We start from the raw sequence: 22277 nt of genomic DNA, 5'->3' as shown, positions 1-22277 counted from the left end.
AAACTTCATGCATTTTAAAATATTTTTTTTCCAAACATGCAAAATTAGTAATCTGTGCACGCGTCGCGTCGTCTATGGTTGACATTGCAAAGATGTAAACAAGTAAAATATTCTTTTTTCAGCCCTGGCTTTTTCATTTTAACCAGTTTTGATGAGCTACAAAATTGTTGGACTAAAATAATGACTATACAACGTTTGTTTTACATAGGTCTACCTTTTCGCTTAAGTTTGTAAAAATAAACATGTCATTCAAAGGAGATAATGTTATACGTGAAAGCATACTTGTTACACACGGACAACGATTGTTTTCAACTAGAGCCATTGTTATTTACAGATATGCTAAAAATATCTTAAATAGGACTATTTCGTGCTCAATATATCTAAGCTGTTTTTTAGGGGTCGACATGATTTAGTACGAAGTCAGAAAGCCACAAAATTACCGGAGGCGGCGAATTTAAAACTTTACATGCATGGTGATAGCAAAACTGTTCAATGTGCTTTGTTGATATGAAGTTACACCATTTTTGATCTTCGTCTTCTCCATATTGGTATACATGTACTTTGTTTTGTCGTATCAACTTAAAGTTTATTGACAGCGTGGTATTTGCTCACTCAAAATGAAGTTGGCCAGGAATAACACCGTTTTTTATTGACATTGAATAGATAGTCCGTGTCAAATGCTTATTCAAGTAGCGGCTAAGGGCTTGGAGAACGGAATTTCTGGAGAGGTTATGTTCCTGTAGCTGTATGTGTTAGTTGTGTAAATCAGTAAAATATTGATGATATCAAGAGCAGATGGATAGGACAGCGCTCTCGACCTTGAACTCTTCAGAGGTCATTCACCAGAAAACTATTGTTCTTTGCGACAAGGTGAAGGCCATAGAGACCAAATTTAAATTTAAATACACAAGCTCAAATATTAATATGTCGGAAAAAAAATGTCCCAAAAGCTATGTCTTCGTAATGGTAGTTCGTTTTCGTTATCCCAAACCAAATTGCGTTATAATTGATTTGAAAACTAAATACAGGAATATTCTTGACATTTAAAGTAGGAGTTGCATGCAACAACACAATGCTGTCTTTCCTGGTGAATATTTGTGCAAAGTTATTTAACAAGAGACCCATGGATGCCCCAGAATGCTCATTGGAGTCGCATAGGTTGCTTGAACAATTTTGTTTGAAAAATAGCTGTAAAATTATTTGAAATTTGGCTAGAGAGCGTTTTTTTGACAAGATACTAAAAGGCTTCCTATATGCTTTTAGGAAATATTATATATATCGTTTCGGTTGAGGGTCACCCAAGGAACTTTGCTGTGAAATTAATTTGAAATCAAACCCAGGATTTTTGAAATTTCCAGTCTTATTGTTTTGGTTGTCATGGCCTTTTGCTTTACTGAAGGAATCAGAAAGCTCATCACACGAGCATTACTATGACGTTTGGCTCCATGGTTAAGATGATGCTATGCACTGTGGTTTCTAGTGTTTATGAGGATTTTCTACGATTGGACAATTACACCACGTGTCCAGTAGAAAATATGGTCTCTCCAGTGTTTCAATTACCAAGTTTCACTGTCGAATTTGTCCTAAATTTAATTTAGACCAAAAATTCCGATCAAGCTTTATGCAAATGGAGTAGAAAGTGTTAACAATATTTTTTCTACGATCTGACATATTCACATAGTTACCTGGTATGGCTCTTGATGAAAATTACCTTTAAGCTCTTACTGAAAAACTTTCCTGTATTTCTTAATGATACAATATTCGAGTTTGGTCATTTAACATTTACTGGATTTACATTAAACATTGTAGATAAAGTTGATTTATATTGTTTGGATGAAATTTGGAATTAATACTGGTTGGATTTAAATTTGACCAGGACAGGATTTGGACTATTCTAGTATATTATCACTGGACTTTACGACTAGTTAACATTTTTATGGTATTAGAATTCTTTTTAAAATAAATAAATTTTGTTATTGTTAATAGTTGCTGGTTTGTTTTCCTGTTACATTTAGTATTTCAAGTAACAAGCAATTGCTACCCTTAGACTTAACGATGTTGAACAATCGTTTTAAGTTTCAATGGAATCCCTTCTGTAAAAACAAAAATATAGTAAAAATACATCAAAATGAACCTTAAATTCTTAGTAAAAAGGGGGCATAATTCATGAAACATTTGTGAAAGAGTTATGGATCTAGTTTCTTATGATGCTGGTAGTGATGTGGAGCATCCATTTATTAGTAACAGAGATAGAGTAAAAGTGCATCAAAACCTTACTGTGACATAAGACTCAAAGTAAAAACGGGAAACTTCGCGAGTTAAGGCCCTTGTGTCATGTGATGTGGGCAATGATGAGGAATAACTGCATTAAGTTTGAAACACATCCATCAAGTAATAACAGTGATAAAGTGAAAGTGCATCATAACTTTAACCATGGTGTAGACGCGGACTACCAGAGTGAGTAGGATAGCTCTCCATATACTTCGTATAGTCAAGCTAAAATGTGTCATCTGCAGTCCAAAAGCAAACATCTTATAAATAATAAAATCTGTAAAGATTCTTTGGAAGCATAGAATACCACCAAGCACAATAACAGAAGACTCCGTTTGATCGAGTCTCTTCATGAGAGGTAATGAAGTGTAAAAACACCTCTCACGCCCCCTAGCAACGGCTTATAGCGGAAATCTATTACACATATGTCGAATAGACTCAATAACCCCAAAGCACCAGAAAATTCAATAATCCCAAAGGACCAGAAAATATAAAAACACGAATCCAAGAACGGGGAGACTTTCTACAGCAGCCACACGGCATTTAAAGGTTGCTGTTGTGATAGTTAATAAAATCTGTAAAAAGATCCTTTGGAAGCAAAGTATGCAACCAAGAAGAATAATACAGACTTGGTTTGATCGAGTCTGTTAATGAGAGGTAATGAAATGTGCAACACCTCTCCCGCCCCCTATAAAGTTGCACTATAAAGTTTAATCAGTGCGAGACCAAGAATTCTCTAGTAATTTAGCGGAAACCAAACAGTCTACCAACTGACAATGAGCAAAACAATACACCACTCTTCTTTGGAGGTCAAGATCAGATCATAAATGTACAGAGTTCAGCCTAGGTAACAAGGGGCAAAATTTGATACTGTAACAATTTTATTTCGAGGGGATGAAATTTCGTGGTTTTGGTCAAAACGGCAATTTTGTGGGGATATGAATTCGTGGATTTCAACTTTTGAACATAAAATGATTGGGGATTTTACTTGTCCGTTGGGATTAAATTTCGTAGATCGACTTAACCACGAAAATTAGTCCCCCACGAATATTAATGATTTCACAGTAAATGCTTTTAGGGCTTTGCATAACAAAGATATCTCATTTCATTTTGAGGTCCCTTCCTTAAATTTACTGTCAAGCAAACCCTTTAATCAACACTATTAAGATATTGGATCCAAGTGACCTTTGTCCAACAGGAAGACAGTGTTACCTGTGCACATACTCAAGTTCATGCGGTCACTGACGTGCACTCGAGTATCTATGTGCTGTCACAGACATGGATTTGAGTATCGATCCACTCATGTGGTAACAAGACATGCACGTGCGTAACTTCTTGTAAGTCGTAGACGTGCACTTATTATACTATCATACTGTCACAGACATGCACATCCTCTTTTTAAGTAAACGGTGGTGTTTTCCAAGCAAAGGCTGTACTAGGCAACTGGGAAAATGGTGTTAAGGCTGTACTAGGCAACTGGGGAAATGGTGTTAAGAAATAACATGCAAACTGTGCATTTGAAACATTTTTATTTCTCTAGAGGTCCCTAACATGTTAGGAGATGTTTAATTATCTGGCACAAATACATGCTTAGGACACACAAAACATAAAAATTATATCTAACATTCAGCTGTGAATCGACAGGTATTATGTGTATATGCATATCTATATGCCAGTTTTTAATGCTCAAATTGCATAAATAAACACAAGCATTAGAAAACTCAGCTCCACACTCTTGTACAATATTATCACCAATGTTTAAATGTTCCTAATCATCTTACAGTGCAACTGTAATGTAGTTCTAACTATATGGGATTTTCACACAACAACCTCACAGTCACACTGTATTTCATAAATGTATGGCATTTTTCACAACAGAAAATCACTCAGGATACTGTAAATAGCTACATAAAGCTGCATTAAAACAAAACTAGAGTTTAATGACATATTTATCTTTGTAAAGAAATTTGCATTGACAAGAAAGGCACAACCTAAATGATATCTTTATTTTACTGAAAAATTAACCTGTACATAAACTCAAGAATAACTTTATCGAATCGCTTATACTGAAATATTCAGATTTCATAATAACAACAGACCTAGCATAACATAAAAATTACATTTTTCTTTATTTCATCTTTCTTGTGTTAAAAATTCATTACTTGTTCAAACACCTATCATGCAGGTGAACTAAAAAATTGCAATTTTTCAGATCAGTTAATTACCTAGATTCCCTGTAATATAAACAGTGATCTGGTTAAATTTTTCAGAACTTTGTTCTTAACAAATTTAATAAACAATATTTCCTGTTTTAGAAACATATAATTATATACATGTTCAGAATTTTACCATGCATGGAAGACATAAATATGTAATTAACAGAATTGTAAATGTCTAAAGTGAACTTTTATGCTAAAATAGTTCTTTTAAACATGATGACAAAATTGTTGGAATTTTTAAACAGTTTACAAAGTACATTTTGCATTTTTAGTAGATGTTAAAATATGCATTTTTACTAGACTGATGTTAAAATAAAAACAGCTGTTAAACTGACATTAGACCTGATTTTGTTTTGGTTGAATTGTATTATGAGGGCCGTAAACATTTACCTGGCAGGATGTTGTCACATATTTATGCAAAGTCGGGTTTGCTTTTTCAGACCTTTGTACACACAAAAAAAACAAAAACACGTAAACTTTAAAGCAATTTAAATACAACAGTAAAGAATAATTTGTCAGTGTCTGGTAGATAAATATATCAAAGATATTTTCAGTTCGGTTAAGTAGACCATTACGTCTCTGTCATACTCTAAAAGGTTACTCATTCAGGTAATTCAGGTAGGACTGAAATTATTTCAAAACTGCATTTTTTGTTCATATATCCTTCAGTACTGAGAGATTTGCACATTATATATTTCCGTAAGTATGAAAGAATGCTATGAAATGTCGAAATGCCTATCTTTTTGAAAAGTATCCTGATGTGTCACTTCATACGGACAATTTTTTTTTTTAGATATTTATGAGTTACCTACATATCTTTTGTCATTCTTTATTTAAAATTCTCATTCAATCTGTGAAAGGGATCCTGTATCATGGAAGAACAAACAGACGACTCAGACATTAATTTTCATATATTTTCTTGAAATATTACATTGAAGGGTCATGAAGGCCCTGCACTGCTCACCTGACTTGTTGTTACCCCAGATTACTTAGTATCTAATATGATCTAGATTTTCAAAAAAAAAGAAAAAGCTGACAATGTTTTATGTTATTAAGGCAGAATGTGCTGACCAAATATTTCTATCATTTAATAAGTAACCTGGCACTGGACCCTAGAGGACTTATTTTTGAACGTATCAATCAGGTAGAAATGTGACCTCTAGTATGTTAACCTATATTCTATGACCTAGTGACCTACTTGTTGAACACCGACGACCCAATACTAAATCTGACAGAAATTATTTTGAAATCTGGCTAGGGGTTTCAGAGATTTTAAAAGTCCTTCCGAGCCATTCAGAAGAAACTAGCCCAACCCCCTGGTGGCAATGTAATTTGTGTTGTTTTTTTTCCAAATCAACACAGCTTAAAAAAATTTGTAGGTTACCCCTAGGGTCATTTCAGTATACTTTCCAAAAAGACTGTCAAAGTTTTCCATACAGGCCATACAGAGAAAACTAGGTCTGCCCCCTGGTGGCCATGTTTTTTAACAAATCAACTCGGCTTGAAGGAATCTGGAAGAGGGTCACCTAAGGGAAATTAGAGTGAAATCATTCTTATGTCTAGCCATCAGTCTCAGAGAAAAATTTTCAGTTTTCCTAACCATGTTGAAATAATTAGCCCTGTCAACTAGCAACCATGTTCTTTCTTTTCTAACAAATCAACATGGCCTGGAAGTATTTGGTAGAGGGTCACCCAAGAAATGTTAGGCAAAGCCAGGGACTTCTGAGACGAAGTTTTCTGTATTCATTTTGGTGCCAGCATTTTCTACAACAAGAATTCTGCATGGATGACCTAGATTTGAAGGAATTTGAGATCACCTGAGGACCATTCCTGTGAAATCTGGTTTAAATTGGTTTTCTGTAAAAGATGGACTATAAAAGAAATTGTAGGTGATGATCTTATGGACATCAATGACCCTAGAAACTCACCATTAGCACTTTGTGATCAGGTGAGCTAAAAATTCATTAGCTGAAATACTCATTCGATGACAACTATAGATTTGAACATGATGTATATTTGAACACATGCATTATAAAACATACAAGCACCATGAAACGCATCACATACTGTGTAGGAAAACAAGTTTTACACTTTCCAAATTCATAATGACAAAACTATAAAAATTCATGAAAAATATGTTGAGTAATTTTCAAGAATCACCATGGCAACTTCATGCTAAATGATACATAACCAGCCACTATTTTTAAAGTCTTACAAAAAAAGCTTTCAGTTTATATCTAAAACTAACATGATGGTAATTTGGTGTGCCATCTCCTTTATTTTTTTTTTTTTTTTTTTTTTTTTTTTTTTTTTTGGATTTAACGTCGCACCGACACATGATAGGTCATATGGCGACTTTCCAGCTTTAATGGTGGAGGAAGACCCCAGGTGCCCCTCCGTGCATTATTTCATCACGAGCGGGCACCTGGGTAGAACCACCGACCTTCCGTAAGCCAGCTGGATGGCTTCCTCACATGAAGAATTCAACACCCCGAGTGAGGCTCGAACCCACATCGATGAGGAGCAAGTGATTTGAAGTCAGCGACCTTAACCACTCGGCCACGGAGGCCCCCGCCATCTCCTTTATGCAGAAAGGGTTTGCAGTGTATATATACTGAGCAAAACAGCTGACCCACCATTCTAATATTTGCATTATTTTTGTGAAATACTGTAAATCGGGTATTATTCGCGGGGTTTTAATTTTCGCTATTTTTCGCGAATCGGGTGCATCGCGAATTCATAAATCCGCGTTAAGTTTCCTTCCATAACATACAGACATATTCGAAAAAAATGTCCGAAATACGGTCAAGTTCAACAATGAATACTACCACCTGTACACGATGTTTATTAAATGTACTTCAATTTATTTCAATATATTATCAATAAGTATAATAAAAATCATTGAAACTACATTTCATGTAGAATATACTGCTTAAAGACAGAATTAACGCTAATGTGTAGAGGTTGGATTTACATGCAGCTGGCAGGATGATAACTTTGTTTTTTTAACAGGTTACGGAGAGCATCTCCTTGATGCACTTTGTCAAACAAGCAGAGCGCGTGTTACCTGAGGGGATGATCCATATCATCCTTTATCTTCTCAACAAACCTGATTTTTTACACATTTCGTTTAGATAACAATAGGGATTAGTGGACAATTTATCACACCATTGTATTATATACTTGTACGTTACAATTATTTAAGAAATTACTGTAACAAACTTTGAACATTTTATCAGCTATTAAATGTAATAAGAATAATCGCCCGTAAATTGAATAAAGGATTAAAAAGCTCTTTTCAATCAATTTAAGTCGAACAAAAGTAATTTGTGTGAATAAAGTAACCGATTACTAATACGAAATAACCGTTACGGATCATGTATTTAACGAGTCTTTGGCGTGCATAAATCTGGTACGGTACGGAAGAATGGACATTAAATGTAATCACAACTTCCGGAATTGGAATTTCACTAATAAAAGATAAGAAACTTCGCGAATTTAAATTTCTGACCCTCCTGTCGCGAATTCATAAAGCCGCGAAATAATTCAGGGTGCGGGAATTCGCGAAATAAAGATCACACGAATATAATGTGATTTACAGTACAAGATAAACGCATATCTTTTTAATTGGGATAAATGCCATGCCAACACAAGGTCATATGATGACTTTCCAGCTTTTAAGAGAGTAGGAAGACCTAAGGTAACCCTCTAAGCATTATTTCAGTCAAAACAAAAAATTCTACGCTCCAAGCCTGGTTTCAAACACAATTATTGTGTGTAAAATCAGAAAAACTAGTAGACATTTTTTCAAGTTATTCAAATTGTATGGAAAAACAACATTTATAATATCACTAATTGTCGTAATTTAACACTTTACAAGACCATACAACTGGTCAAAATAATAACTGGCAGGTTAGCTCTTTTGGTCAGTATATGTCAAGCATCCAAAACTTTTCATATTTTCAGAATCTTTTTATAATTACAGAAAATGACAAGTGCGGAAAAAACTGAATATACAGTGAGATATTTGCAAGCACAATGCACAAGAAAAGAACACGTTGGTTATATTCTGATGATGCATACTGAACAAAATATGAGCCGCATCATAGGAAGACCAACATAGTGCATATGCGACCAGCATAGATCGAGACCAGCCTGCAAATCCGCGCAGTCTGGTCAGGATCCATGCTGTTCACTAATGGTTTCTCTAATTGCAACAGGCTTTGAAAGTGAACAGCATGGATCCTGACCAGACTGCACGGATGCACAGGCTGGTCTGGATCCATGCTGGTCGCAAATGCACTATGTTGGGTTTTCTCATGGTGCGGCTCAAAATATTTTTTTTTCTTAGAAAATCAACCTCTGCTTAATTCACAACTTCTGCTTGGAAAATGTGTAAAACAAAATGCCAATATACGAGATAGGTCTTTCTAAGAAATAGAAACATTACCAGGTATATATCAGATAAAAACATCACAGTACAATCTCATTTTAACTGTGTCAGGTACCAAACAATATTTCAGTACACACTGATCAAAGGGAACATTCAGTAAGAAATACAAGAGTTGATCAATGGCAGTAAATATAATTATATAAATAAATTAATCAGCGTAGAAATTTAAAGCTGTGCAATAAATTCATTGATCATGGCATTATAAATCACTGATACATAAGGACTTTAAAAAAATTAGTTTGTAGAATGCAAGCTAAAGTTAGAGCAAGCCTGTCATAATGTAACAAAAAAGCACTTTGGTAGCAGACTACAAAATTTCTGCAAGTTAATACTGTCAACACAGAAGAGATGATGCTACAAAAAGATGTACCTTAACACTGTATTTAACCTTTAGCCTCCTAAATTTCTAAAATGGACTGGTCTTTCATCCAATTTGGGCAGTACCACTTCAAAGGGGTGTTCACTGAAAATTTACTGACTAGCGAACAGTGCAGACCATGATAAACCTGCATGGAGATTCAGGCTGATCTTGGTCTGCACTGGTTGCAAAGGCAAAATCACTGGCCCCCAGCAGGCTAAAGGTTAAAGAAGCATACTTATTTCTGCATGGTTTCTAACAAAGTCTGTTGTGATCAGGATATCATTCATTGGGCCTCTGTTTCCTTGGTGATAATAAGCTATTTTATGTGGTAGCATGTATGTATAGTTGGATGTAATTTGCTTTTAATTGACCTTACGCCAGATAGCCTGTAGCCACGCCTACCAGTTTTCAGGGGGAACAATTCATGCTAGGCCCGACAAACAAAGGAATCAAATGGCGACGGCAGAAATATTTTGCCGGACATTCTAGTTGATTTCGGCGTACGCTACCTCAATTCACATGTATTTCTAAAGTGAAAAGACAAAACACAATCGTTAATAAGCGGATGTTCTGTAGTGAAACATAAATTCTACAAAAAACAAGGATACGTTGTTGTTAAAAGCCGGGAACTGCACCAAAGTATGAGGAAAACTAAACAAGGAAGGGGGCCGAGCGGAAAACACGTAAAAAAGACGGAAATCTCTGAAACCATTATAGCTGATTTTGTGGGGGGGTTTTTTAATTGTCCGTTTCTTTTTCATTATAGAAACGTCAAATTTCGATCTCCCGGAAATCTACATATGTAGGGTATGACTATATTAAGCAGACTAGAACATTGATTTTTATTAATTAAGGTTGAAATCAGACTGTGGATTCTGAATCCTATTTCAAAATAATTAGATAAATTAAATAAGGTAATTTACATGTAAAAATTGTCACTTGTGTCATTTAAGAAACGTCGGATTTCGAAATACCGGAACTCATTTAAGATGCTCATATCATTGTTCAACATTATTCAGATACATAGCATTTAATGTCTAATACTTAGACATGATGTGTTTTAAGTATAAGTAACGAAAGTTCCCTTATTAGAATTAAAACGTGTAAATGATAAAAAAATAAGATATAGTCCAAGGCGATGATATAGTCCATACTCATATTTCAAGACATATACCGGCGCATCGCAGCTTAAAACAATGTTTGAGCCTACCAAATTTCTTTATAAAGTATACAGAATGAATGTATAATTTTTGTTTAAGAACATATCTTCTTTATACGAAATATGCTATTTTTTCTGGAATTTTAGACGAAGTTAACGCTGTCTATTAAAATGAAATTTAGAACGAAAGCACACGCCGAGTGCTAAGTTAAAACTTTGAGCGCCTGGAAAATTGTTGATTAGACTCATTAAAAAAATCTTAGTCATAGTTTTTTATCATGTTTATTATTTGTTGTATTATCACCCAGGTATGACTTAACATACACCAGTGGGAGATTGATGTAAACCTTAAAAAATGCATAAATCCTGTTTCCGGTACATTAAGGCATAATATTTACACGTTACCATTCAAATAATATAGAACATCAAATACTTGTGTTTTATCAGTACATACCAGTTAATCTGGTAACTGATGGAATATTTTTACTATTGAATAAAGAATACTAGGCACTTTTGTTAAATAAGAAAGTTAATTTTCATAGAATTTTACACTGATTTAAATGAAATAATTAAAACGTTATAACACAATGAGTGCTAAGTCGAATTGCTTTGCTTTTAAACACTCTTATAAGATTTTTAAGATCAACTATTCTTGAGGACGTCCACAGAGCCTGATACATCGTTGACAATATTCGAGGTCTGAGAGTGGATTTGGAAAAGGGAAGCGCTCTAATATTACACTCTCTTCCCTGTGTCTGATGTAAAGGTGTCGTAACGTCACCTTTTTACCATTTTGGACGATTTTTCGGTGGTATTTATATTCTTTGACTGGCGAGTCCGGCACTAAGTTTGACGGACAAAATGGCGGCTAACAACAAGGCTTATCAGTTCTGTTATCTGATTGGTCAGTTGGAACCTGTCAATCAACACTGGCGTAAGGTCAATAGCACAGCCAAAATCTCTAGTTTTACTACTTTACATGATTTTCATTTATCTAAGATGGTATTTAAAATAGCTTCAAATGACAAATGTTATTTTTTTCCAAAGTTTTTTCTTCTTGTGTTTTTCTGGTTTCATTTTGTTCACAATTTGTTCTAACAGAAGAGGTGGGCACTAGAAAATTGGCTTCTTTTATACCATTGTTGAAAAACTTCTTATAAACTGCTACATAAAAATTGCAAAATAAATAAATATTCATACACACATTAAAAAGGCATTCACTTAGAAGTAAAAATGATATATCATGGTTAAATAAAATGAACCTATAAAACATGGGGTTGACACATTCTCCTTTTATGATAAAATCTGAAAACTTGTCCATAATGTCTAAATTGCACATTTGTATTTTTCCCCAACACTATGAATGTTAGTATTTTTGTTTTGTTTCTCAAGCTGAACCTCTCCTCTCGGTCACCATGGCAATGAACTTAGGGTCAAGGTCACAAGGTACTACTGTTGCTATGACCACAATTTCAAGGTCACAAATCCATTACTGAATCACCTGTCAATTAAACATGGATTCTTTTAATGTGAACAGATTTATATAAAACTTAACACAAAGTGTATTAAATATCAAATAACATTTCATTCTCCTGTGACATGTGAAGTCTTTTTCACTTGAATAAAATATCTTATCATAAAGAAAACTTGTTTTTATCAAAGCCTACAATAAGTTTTCAAAGAAAATCTGTAGCATATGGCACATACAATGTATGGGTACTCGAGACTTGAGATACTACAGACGATTTTCCCAACTCCCTCCCCGTCACTCCGCCCCACCACCAATTGTTACTTTTTATTCATTTGTTGACTCTTAATACAGTCACACCTGCCCTAAGACCTCTGATCTCTATATATGGTACATGTGGATATGTTTACCCCCGAAAAAGTTTTTAAACTGCCAGTTCTGGACATTTACCCTGTGAAAATATTCAGGGATCACTGAAAACAAAACAAAGTGCTACAGCAGTTTGTTTATCTTTACTTGACCATAATGACATGTTTCGGGGAACCTGGAAATAAATCCTGGCACGTATTTTTCATGAACGTTTTAAAATTCCAAAAATTCAAAAACTTTCAATGTCACCAACACTTCAACTACAATCATTTGTATGTAATTTAATTCCCCTTTAAATATTTGTCTTTTATTTTAACCTACCGTATCATGAATAAATATCTACAAAGAGAGACTACTTCAAAGCATGGTCTTAGTGCACAGGTGAGACGGTAGATCCACAGCTAAATCTGTGGCAAGTATCAAAGCTATTCTAATCTTTTACTAAATATTACATGCCAAATGCCAAAGACAAGTCATATCTCAAATCAAGCAGAGCACCCACTTAAAGTTACAATGTGACAGAATGGTGAGATACATCATGCATTATTCAACATGCATTATGAAATAAATATATGCATCACGCTTTGTAACACATTAAGAACATGCTGTTGTTTTTGAAATATGTATTTGTCAAATAAGTACAATGCATTCATACATAATCCAATTATTATAGTCACAATTCAAAAATGACATTGGTGGTGGAAGATTACATGCACATCATTATAATTATATAAATATAACTATGCATAGAATAACTGATATTGGTGCCCATCCTTAACTGTAAGACAAAAAAATCTTTCAAAGAGTTAAAACAACATGCAATATTTTTATGAATGGTGCAGTGACAAGAGAAAATGTAGAATTCAAATATGTTCACGAGTGAAAGATAATTTGATATTACATGTAAAACATTTTTTTCCTTTTTCATGCTTTTTCAACGGTATATTTAACCAAAATTTTTCTATCCATGCAACTTTACATGTTTTTTACAATGTCATGTCATGACGATTTTGTTTGTCAAAGTAAAATAGTTGTATGATATTCATTTGATTTTTCATACATTTTTTATTGTTTGGTCTATATATTCACATTTGAAATAGTATACATGTAATTTTTGTCTCTACAGAACATTTCACCGATGCCGTTTCATCTTTATTTTAGGTTAATTTGCGCACAAGTTTAATTCCATACCAGTGAAAGTTATATTTACTTTCTCACTGTTTGAAACAGTGGATTCATAAAGGGATAATCTATTGTTATATTTTGAACAGTAATCCACTGAAAAGCATGAAATCATATCAACTATTGTTACAACTGAAACTGCTATGATCTACCCTAAATTATGTAGATATAATAAACTTATAATGCATGTGTAACTTATACCAGGCAAGTCATTTTTAAATTCGACTATACACAAAAATTCCCTCAAAACTGACATGTTTCCAACATAATGTGTTCTCCTAGTCCTAAAATCCACTTTGTACTAAAAGGCTTTACAAAATTACCATACATCAAGAAGTTTTAATCAATAAATAAATTCAATCAGTTTACAAACCAAATACACTAAATGTACTGTTAAAAATTTGCTATGGATCCTATACTGAGAGATGGAGAAGAAACCGATTACTATAAAATATTCTTGCGATTGGACAAAAAAGTGAGAAGTCATCTTATTAAAATTGCTCTGATTGCAGTTACTGTCACAGGTCCAAGCCGAGAAAAATGACCAAATTTTAAACTTACCAGAGATAAAACAATAACTATCAAACGGTGCTCAGTGAACGTTAAAGACATCATTGGCATTTACTGCAGTTAGTACAAAGGCTTGTGGGTAAATAGAATTTTGTTTCCTGTTGAAGCCAAATAGGTAATTGTCAATCTATTCCATTTTAGTACTTGACATACAGACAGAAATATTCGTCTATAGAATCAAATGACAGTAAACATTGTGCAATGGAAGAAAAAATTATGTTAAAACTTGGTGTGAAAATAGAACATGAATAATACCGTAACAAAACAAGGTATAAAATTCATTTCAGATTAAAGTGAATAAATTAGCTTCTAAATTCATTTTGTAATTTAATGGCTCAAAATTTTTGTTTCAATTTGTCAAAACTAGGAAACATGTGATTTAATATGTGTATATGTCCCCATCATAAAACAAGCCTTGCCAAATATTTCTGCCATTTTACCATATTAAAATACGATTTTAATATGATTATGTTAATCAGCCATGTAGTCTTATAAAGTGCAAATTAGACGGAAAATTTATTTCGTACTGTATTATAAATACTACTTTCTTATTAGCTTATTTTCAGTCACAGAATGCAATGTGGTACAACACACTTTTTCTTTTGAACAGCACCACTACAATCACACATATATGCAAGCTGTATGTAACTACATAGTGATTTAATAATTTATCTTCACCTTTATAATTATGTTCTAAATACATGTATTACTGCATTCTGTGTTAAGTATTCCGTGTGTACAACATTCATGCGTAAGGTTTAATTTTTCCATTTCCAACCAATGAAAACCTTCCCTTTTTCCCACTAAAAATTCACTAAATCATAATTTCCACTTCAGTTCTCCATTTTCATGTAAGTTTTTGTAACAAAGCTTTTCATTGGTTGCTCACAAATAGTACGAAGTTTCTCATTGGCTGTAAAGGGGCCACAATACAGATCACATGACATCCACAAAGAACTCACATGGGTTTCCCATAGCCATTCTGAATGACTGTCTGCTTGCACTAACATCTTGCGGCACGCCCAAACCTGGGCGCTGCCCACCAACCTCGCTAGGATCAATACGAGAACTAGCAACTGTTTCTGTGTCACTCCCCCCACTTCCAGCTGGACTAGATGACTTTTTCTTGTCTTTTTCTCTTCGACTACTACCCGATGCGCTGCTACCTATAAACATATAAAGAAAACTAAAAATGCCACCTCCATATCTCAGCATCTACATAGCAATGCAAGCTTAACGCTTTTGAAATATTGCTGATAAATAATTATCAAGGATATAGAAATTTCTGTCATCAATGTATTTCGCATTGTTGATACTAAGCCTAAAAATATTTTAGACACTCGGGGATACTTTTCAGATTTTGGGGCAATACCGGTTCTGGTAAATTGTGGAAAAAAGCGTCGTAAATTACTGACTTGGGAAAAAAAAGAAGGAAGCCATAACTAATGCAATATTACTAGCAGCTGTGGGTGAAGCAGCAGTTATGATACTCGAAGGTTTTGAGAATGACATCAGTAGATCTGATTTTGATAGCCCTAATATTTTTTGTACTACAAAATTTAAAATAAAAATTTCAAAAAATCCCAATTCAAGATAGACGTGAAATAGACAAAATTAGATAGATTCATCCCCCCTTTTTGTGTGTGTGTGTGTGGGGGGGGATTGGGTCAATCGTGGATAACCAGTTAACAAGTCAATCTTACAATACATTACGTCAATAATATAAACAAGAGGACCATGATGGTCCTGAATCGCTCACCTGTTCCCACATGACCCAGTTTTGAGTATGACGTCGTATTTTCTATTATTTGACATAGTGACCTAGTTTTTGAGCTCATGTGACCCAGTTTTGAACTTGACCTAGATATCATCAATATAAAAATTCTGACCAATTTTCATGAAGATCCATTGAAAAATATAGCCTCTAGAGAGGTCAAAAGATTTTTCTAATTTTAGACTTACTGACCTAGTTTTTGCCCTCAGTTGACCCAGTTTCAAAACTGACCTAGATATCATCAAGATGAGCATTCAGACCAACTTTCATACAGATCCCATGAAAAGTATGGCCTCTAGAGAGGTCACAAGGTTTTTTTATTATTTGACCTACTGACCTAGTTTTTGACGGCACGTGACCCAGTTTCAAATTTGACCTAGATATCATCAAGGTGAACATTCTGACCAATTTTCATGAAGATCCATTCACAAGTATGGCCTCTAGAGAGATCACAAGGTTTTTCTATTTTCAGACCTACTGACCTAGTTTTTGACCACATGTGACCCAGTTTCGAACTTGACCTAGATATCATCAAGATGAACATTCAGACCAACTTTCATACAGATCCCATGAAAAATATGGCCTTTAGAGAGGTCACAAGGTTTTTCTATTATTTGACCTACTGACCTAGTTTTTGAAGGCACATGACCCAGTTTCGAACTTGACCTAGATATCATCAAGATGAACATTCAGACCAACTTTCATACAGATCCCATGAAAAATGTGACCGCTACAGTGGCCACAAGCAAAAGTTTACGCACGGACGACGGACGCTGCGCGATCACAAAAGCTCACCTTGTCACAAAGTGACAGGTGAGCTAAAAAATTGTCCATATCCAAATATGTTTAATTGCAGAGTATTCCATCTAGTTTACAGAAAATTTACACACTGTACTGAAGGTAAATTTTATCATCAGAGTCATCGAAAAGTGTAAAGTGCACACTCTGGGCGTGTCTGCTATGAGAAGATTTTTGGATATGATTTATGATACCACGCAACTTTTGTTTATAGTTGTGGCATTTTTGCCTTCAATTTGGGGAAAAACATTCATTGTCAGCTGGCGACAGATTCTACCGATGTCAGTTTATGAAGGAAAAAAGTTTCTGGCACCCCACAAAATTTGACTAAAGCAACCTGGATGAAAAGATTCCTTAATTTTAAAGTACACTGTGTGCTTTTGAAATAATAAAATTTGTTGAATGTTCCAATACATTTTAATTTTGAGTGCCGTGTCAATAGTGAAACTAAGTTGATCTCAATGACTTTTCTGTAACATAACTAGAATGTGTCTGTAGGACAAAGGGTGTGCCCTCACTGGTATATTTGTCACAAATATGGGCAATAATTCAAATGTTTGCAATCTTAAGGGGGTATAGCCTCAACAAACATTTTATATTAAAGGATTCATTATTCTAGGCCATATACTTTTTGAGCTATGAGCATCACAAACAAAAAATCCACTATTTTGGCTATTTAAAGGGCCATAACTCTGTAATAAGCATTAAGATTCTCAAGAAGAATGCCAATAATGCAAGGTCACATCATGATAAAGACTCATGCAAGGTTTCATGAATTTACATCAAATACTTTTTGAGCTAGGCACGTCATTAGGTGAAAATATGCATTTTTGACAATTTCAGGGGCTATAACTTTAACAAGAGGACCATGATGGTCCTGAATCGCTCACCTCTTCCTACATGATCCAGTTTTGAGTATGACGTCGTTTTTTCTATTATTTGACATAGTGACCTAGTTTTTGAGCTCATGTGACCCAGTTTTGAACTTGACCTAGATATTATCAAGATAAAAATTCTGACCAATTTTCATGAAGATCCATTGAAAAATATGGTCTTTAGAGAGGTCACAAGGTTTTTCTATTATTTGACCTATTGACCTAGTTTTTTCAGGCACATGACCCAGTTTCAAAACTGACCTAGATATCATCAAGGTGAACATTCTGACCAATTTTCATGAAGATCCATTCAAGGGTATGGCCTCTAGAGAGGTCACAAGGTTTTTCTATTTCAAGACCTACTGACCTAGTTTTTGATCGCAGTTGACCCAGTTTCAAACCTGACCTAGATATCATCAAGATGAACATTCAGACCAACAGTCATGAAGATCCATTGAAAAATATGGCCTTTAGAGAGGTCACAAGGTTTTTCTATTATCTGACCTACTGACCTAGTTTTTGACGGCACGTGACCCACTTTCAAACTTGACCTAGATATCATCAAGATGAACATTCAGACCAACTTTCATACAGATTCCATGGAAAATATGGCTTCTAGAGAGGTCACAAGGTTTTTCTATTATTTGACCTACTGACCTAGTTTTTAACGGCACGTGACCCACTTTCCAACTTGACTTAGATATCATAAAGGTGAACATTCTGACAATTTTCATGAAGATTTCATGAAATATATGGCCTCTAGAGAGGTCACAAGGTTTTTCTATTTTTAGACCTACTGACCTAGTTTTTGACCGCATGTGACCCATTTTCGAATTTGACCTAGATATCATCAAGATGAACATTCAGACCAACTTTCATACAGATCCCATGAAAAATATGGCCTCTAGAGAGGTCACAAGGTTTTTCTTTTATTTGACCTACTGACCTAGTTTTTGACGGCACGTGACCCAGTTTCGAACTTGGCCTAGATATCATCAAGGTGAACGTTCTGACCAATTTTCATGAAGATCTTGTGAAATATATGGCCTCTAGAAAAGTCACAAGGGTTTTCTATTTTTAGACCTACTGACCTAGTTTTTGACCGCACGTGACCCAGTTTTGAACTTGACCTAGATATCATCAAGATGAACATTCAGACCAACTTTCATACAGATCTTATGAAAAATATGGCCTTTAGAGAGGTCACAAGGTTTTTCTATTATCTGACCTACTGACCTAGTTTTTGATGGCATGTGACCCAGTTTCAAACTTGACCTAGATATCATCAAGGTGAACGTTCTGGCCAACTTTCATGAAGATCTTGTGAAATATATGGCCTCTAGAGAGGTCACAAGGTTTTTCTATTTTTAGACCTACTGACCTAGTTTTTGACTGCACGTGACCCAGTTTCGAACTTGACCTAGATATCATCAAGATGAACATTCTGACCAATTTTCATGAAGATCCATTGAAAATTATGGCCTCTAGAGAGGTCACAAGGTTTTTCTATTTTTAGACCTACTGACCTAGTTTTTGATGGCACATGACCCAGTTTCGAACTTGACCTAGATATCATCAAGGTGAACATTCTGACCAACTTTCATAAAAATCCCATGAAAAATGTGACCTCTGGAGTGGTCACAAGCAAAAGTTTACGGACGCAGGCACGGACGCACGGACTGACGGACGGACGACGGACACCGTCAATCACAAAAGCTCACCTTGTCACTTTGTGACAGGTGAGCTAAAAATAGGGGGTGGAGCCAGACAAAAACTAAGAGGTGCGCAAGTTTATATCATGATAAAGACTCATGCAAATTTTCATCAATTTACATCAAATACTTTTTTAGCTAGGCGCGCCACAAGGTGAAAATGTGCATTTTTGACTGATTCAGGGGCCATAACTCTGGAAATAGAGTGTGGAGCCAGACAAAAAATAGGAGGTGCGCAAGTTCATATCATGATAAAGACTCACGCAAGGTTTCATCAATTTATATGAAATACTTTTTCAGCTAGGCATGTCACAAGGTGAAAATGTGCATTTTTGACTATTTTAGGGGCCATAACTCTGCAAATAGGGGGCAGAGCCAGACGAAAAATAGAAGGTGCACAAGTTCATATCATGATTCAGACTCATGCAAGGTTTCAGCAATCTATATCAAATACTTTTTTAGCTAGACGCGTCACAAGGTGAAAATGTGCATTTTTTACTATTTCAGGGGCCATATTTCTGGAAATAGGGGGCGGAGCCAGATGAAAAATAGGAAATGCGCAAGTTCATATCATGATAAACACAGGCAAGGTTTCACCAATTTATATCAAGTACTTTTTGACGTAGGCGCGTCAATAACTTCAGACGGATGCCTGGATGGAAGCATGCACGGATGGACAAGACCAAATTTATATGCCCCCACCACTCATGGGGGGAGGGGGACACAAAAATGGTAACACAGGAAAAGAATTGAGTAATAAAGGACTCAAGAGTGGTTCCAAGTAGCTTGAATGTTTGTCACAATCATTAGTATAACCTAACTAGATGTGTGTAGCACATTGGCAGTCTGAATTTCTGTCACTGTACGGTGACATGCTACCTGTAAAAACTCAAAATTCTCAAAATTTGGGATAAATCTCAAATAAAACTCTATAAACACAATTTCAAATGCTGTACAACATGACTTTTGAAATATGTGCACCATGAACTTTTAGGCCCTTTATGGGTATTTTTGACAAAAAGTTCCATTTCACAAAGCTAGACTAGTCTTAAGAGTGGTGATGCAGGTTCCATATTCAAAAGTGGAGACTAGTCACCTTCAGCCACTGTACCTGACAAACATTAACAAAGGGCCATAAATATTGACTTCCTCGGGCAATCTGACTGAACTTGCAGGGCAGCAGGTAATATGTTTACCATGATTCATTTAAAATTAATAACATATTTTAGATATGGCTTTGGGAATATGGACGTACAGACAATGCTAAACTGTATCCCTCCTCCTACTGCTGGGTTAATAAATGTATTCATTATACCTCACATATATCTCCTATGCCACAGCAGTTAAATACAAACTTTATCATCACATGACATATCACAATGGCGCGTCCCTAAATATAGCAAACTGGTCTAAAAACAGGTTTACAATATCTACTATCACCAACTAAGGAACATAATATTTTTACAGAATAAAATTCTAATATGAATGTTAGTAAAAAGGCACTGGATCAGGTAGATATGTAAGTAAGCTTAACCTTTAGCCTGCTGGCGGCAAGTGGTTCTGCCTTTGCAACCAGGGCAGACCAAGATCAGCCTGCACTGTTCGCTATTCAGTTAGTAAATTTTCAGTGAACACCCCTTAAAATAATAAATGGTATTACCCAAACTGAATGATGGACCAGTCCATTTTAGAAATTTAGCAGGGTAAAGGTTAAAGAACGAAAGAACGAAAAAGCGAAGATTACAAACCAGAGCAGCTCGATGTATCCCTTGTATCCTTTATCACATGCATAGGAGGGTGGGTGGGGTACGAGTTCATTCCAAGCTGAGCATAAGTATTGTTGGCCGATGAGTTATGCGAACTAACAAAACTATTCATAGGATAAGGATTATAAGGTTGCGAACTGTCTGAATGTTTGTTTTGATTCATTTGTTGTTGTTGTAGAAGCTGTTGTTGTTGTTGTTTTTCGTATTCTTGCTTGTCTTTGTTATCCCAGAGACGACTTAATTTGTTATAGGTTGTAACTAAACATGCACAGTCATTTTTTGATGCTACTGAAAAGGCAAAAAGCAAAGAAAAACACTCAAAATAAAGCTATAAACATTTGAACAAATCAGGCCACAATTTTAATGCCATACAGTGATATTATGAACAAGGAAATCTTATTTCTGTTATTATTACTGTTGATAGTATTCCTTAGATATTATTATAAATAAATGATTAAACAGGAAAATTTCAAAACAAACTAGAAAATGCTTTTGTAAAAAAGGGCATGTCTCCCCAAATGCAAAGTCCTATAGGCAAGAAGTCAATAGGGGTCAGGAGCGAAAGTCAAAGAGACACTGATGGTTGGCTGCAATAGGGATCATCTACTTGGCATGTCCAGTCATCCTGCTAAATTTCAACACTCTTGGCCAAGTGGTTCTCAAGTCACTGTTCAGGCTCCTGTGACCTTGACCTTGATCAAGTGACCTCAAAATAAATAGGGGTCATCTACTCTGCATGTCCAATCATCCTATTAAGTTTCAACATTGTAGGTCAAGTGGTTCTCAAGTTATTTCCAAAAAATGATTTTACATGAACAGGCCACTGTGACCTTGACCTTTAATTGACTGACTCCAAAATCAATAGGGGTCATCTACTCTGCATGTTCAATCATCCTATGAAGTTTCAACATTCTGGGTCAAGTGGTTCTCAAGTTATTGATCGGAACTGGTTATCAATGTTCAGGCCCCTGTGACCTTGACCTTTAACGGAGTGACCCCAAAAACAATAGGGGTCATTTACTCTGTATGAACAATCATCCTATGAAGTTTCAACATTCTGGGTTGAGAGGTTCTCAAGTAATTGATTGGAAATGGTTTTCCATGTTCAGGCCCCTGTGGCCTTGACCTTTAACAGAGTGACCCCAAAATCGTTAGGGGTCATCTACTCTGCATGACCAATCATCTTATGAAGTTTCATCATTCTGGGTCAAGTGGTTCTCAAGTTACTGACCGGAAATGGTTTTCAATGTTCAGGCCCCTGTGGCCTTGACCTTTCATAGAGTGACCCCAAAATCGTTAG

At 35.2% G+C, this 22277-nt stretch overlaps 1 protein-coding gene across 9 annotated transcripts in view; it reads right to left on the bottom strand.

Moving 5' to 3' along the window:
* LOC123526568 (segment polarity protein dishevelled homolog DVL-3-like) overlaps positions 1 to 22277 on the bottom strand; it is a 76505-nt gene that overhangs the window by 933 nt on the left and 53295 nt on the right. For 3 of the 9 annotated variants that reach the window (XM_053523065.1, XM_053523066.1, XM_053523068.1), the window contains 2 exons: positions 20960 to 21262; positions 11406 to 15218 (listed from right to left, as the gene is read on the bottom strand). In XM_053523065.1, the coding sequence (XP_053379040.1) occupies positions 14989 to 15218; positions 20960 to 21262 (533 nt within the window). In that variant the 3' untranslated portion in view covers positions 11406 to 14988. Of the gene's footprint in view, positions 1 to 11405; positions 15219 to 20959; positions 21266 to 22277 lie in introns of those variants that run through there. The other 6 variants (XM_045305801.2, XM_053523067.1, XR_008367016.1 and 3 more) reach the window with 5 other exon arrangements.

The sequence above is a fragment of the Mercenaria mercenaria genome, chromosome 14 (genome assembly GCF_021730395.1).
Source record: "Mercenaria mercenaria strain notata chromosome 14, MADL_Memer_1, whole genome shotgun sequence".
Classification (NCBI taxonomy): Eukaryota; Metazoa; Mollusca; class Bivalvia; order Venerida; family Veneridae; genus Mercenaria; species Mercenaria mercenaria.
Note: the sequence above shows the minus strand (reverse complement) of the source record. Positions and strands in the feature narration are given on the sequence as shown.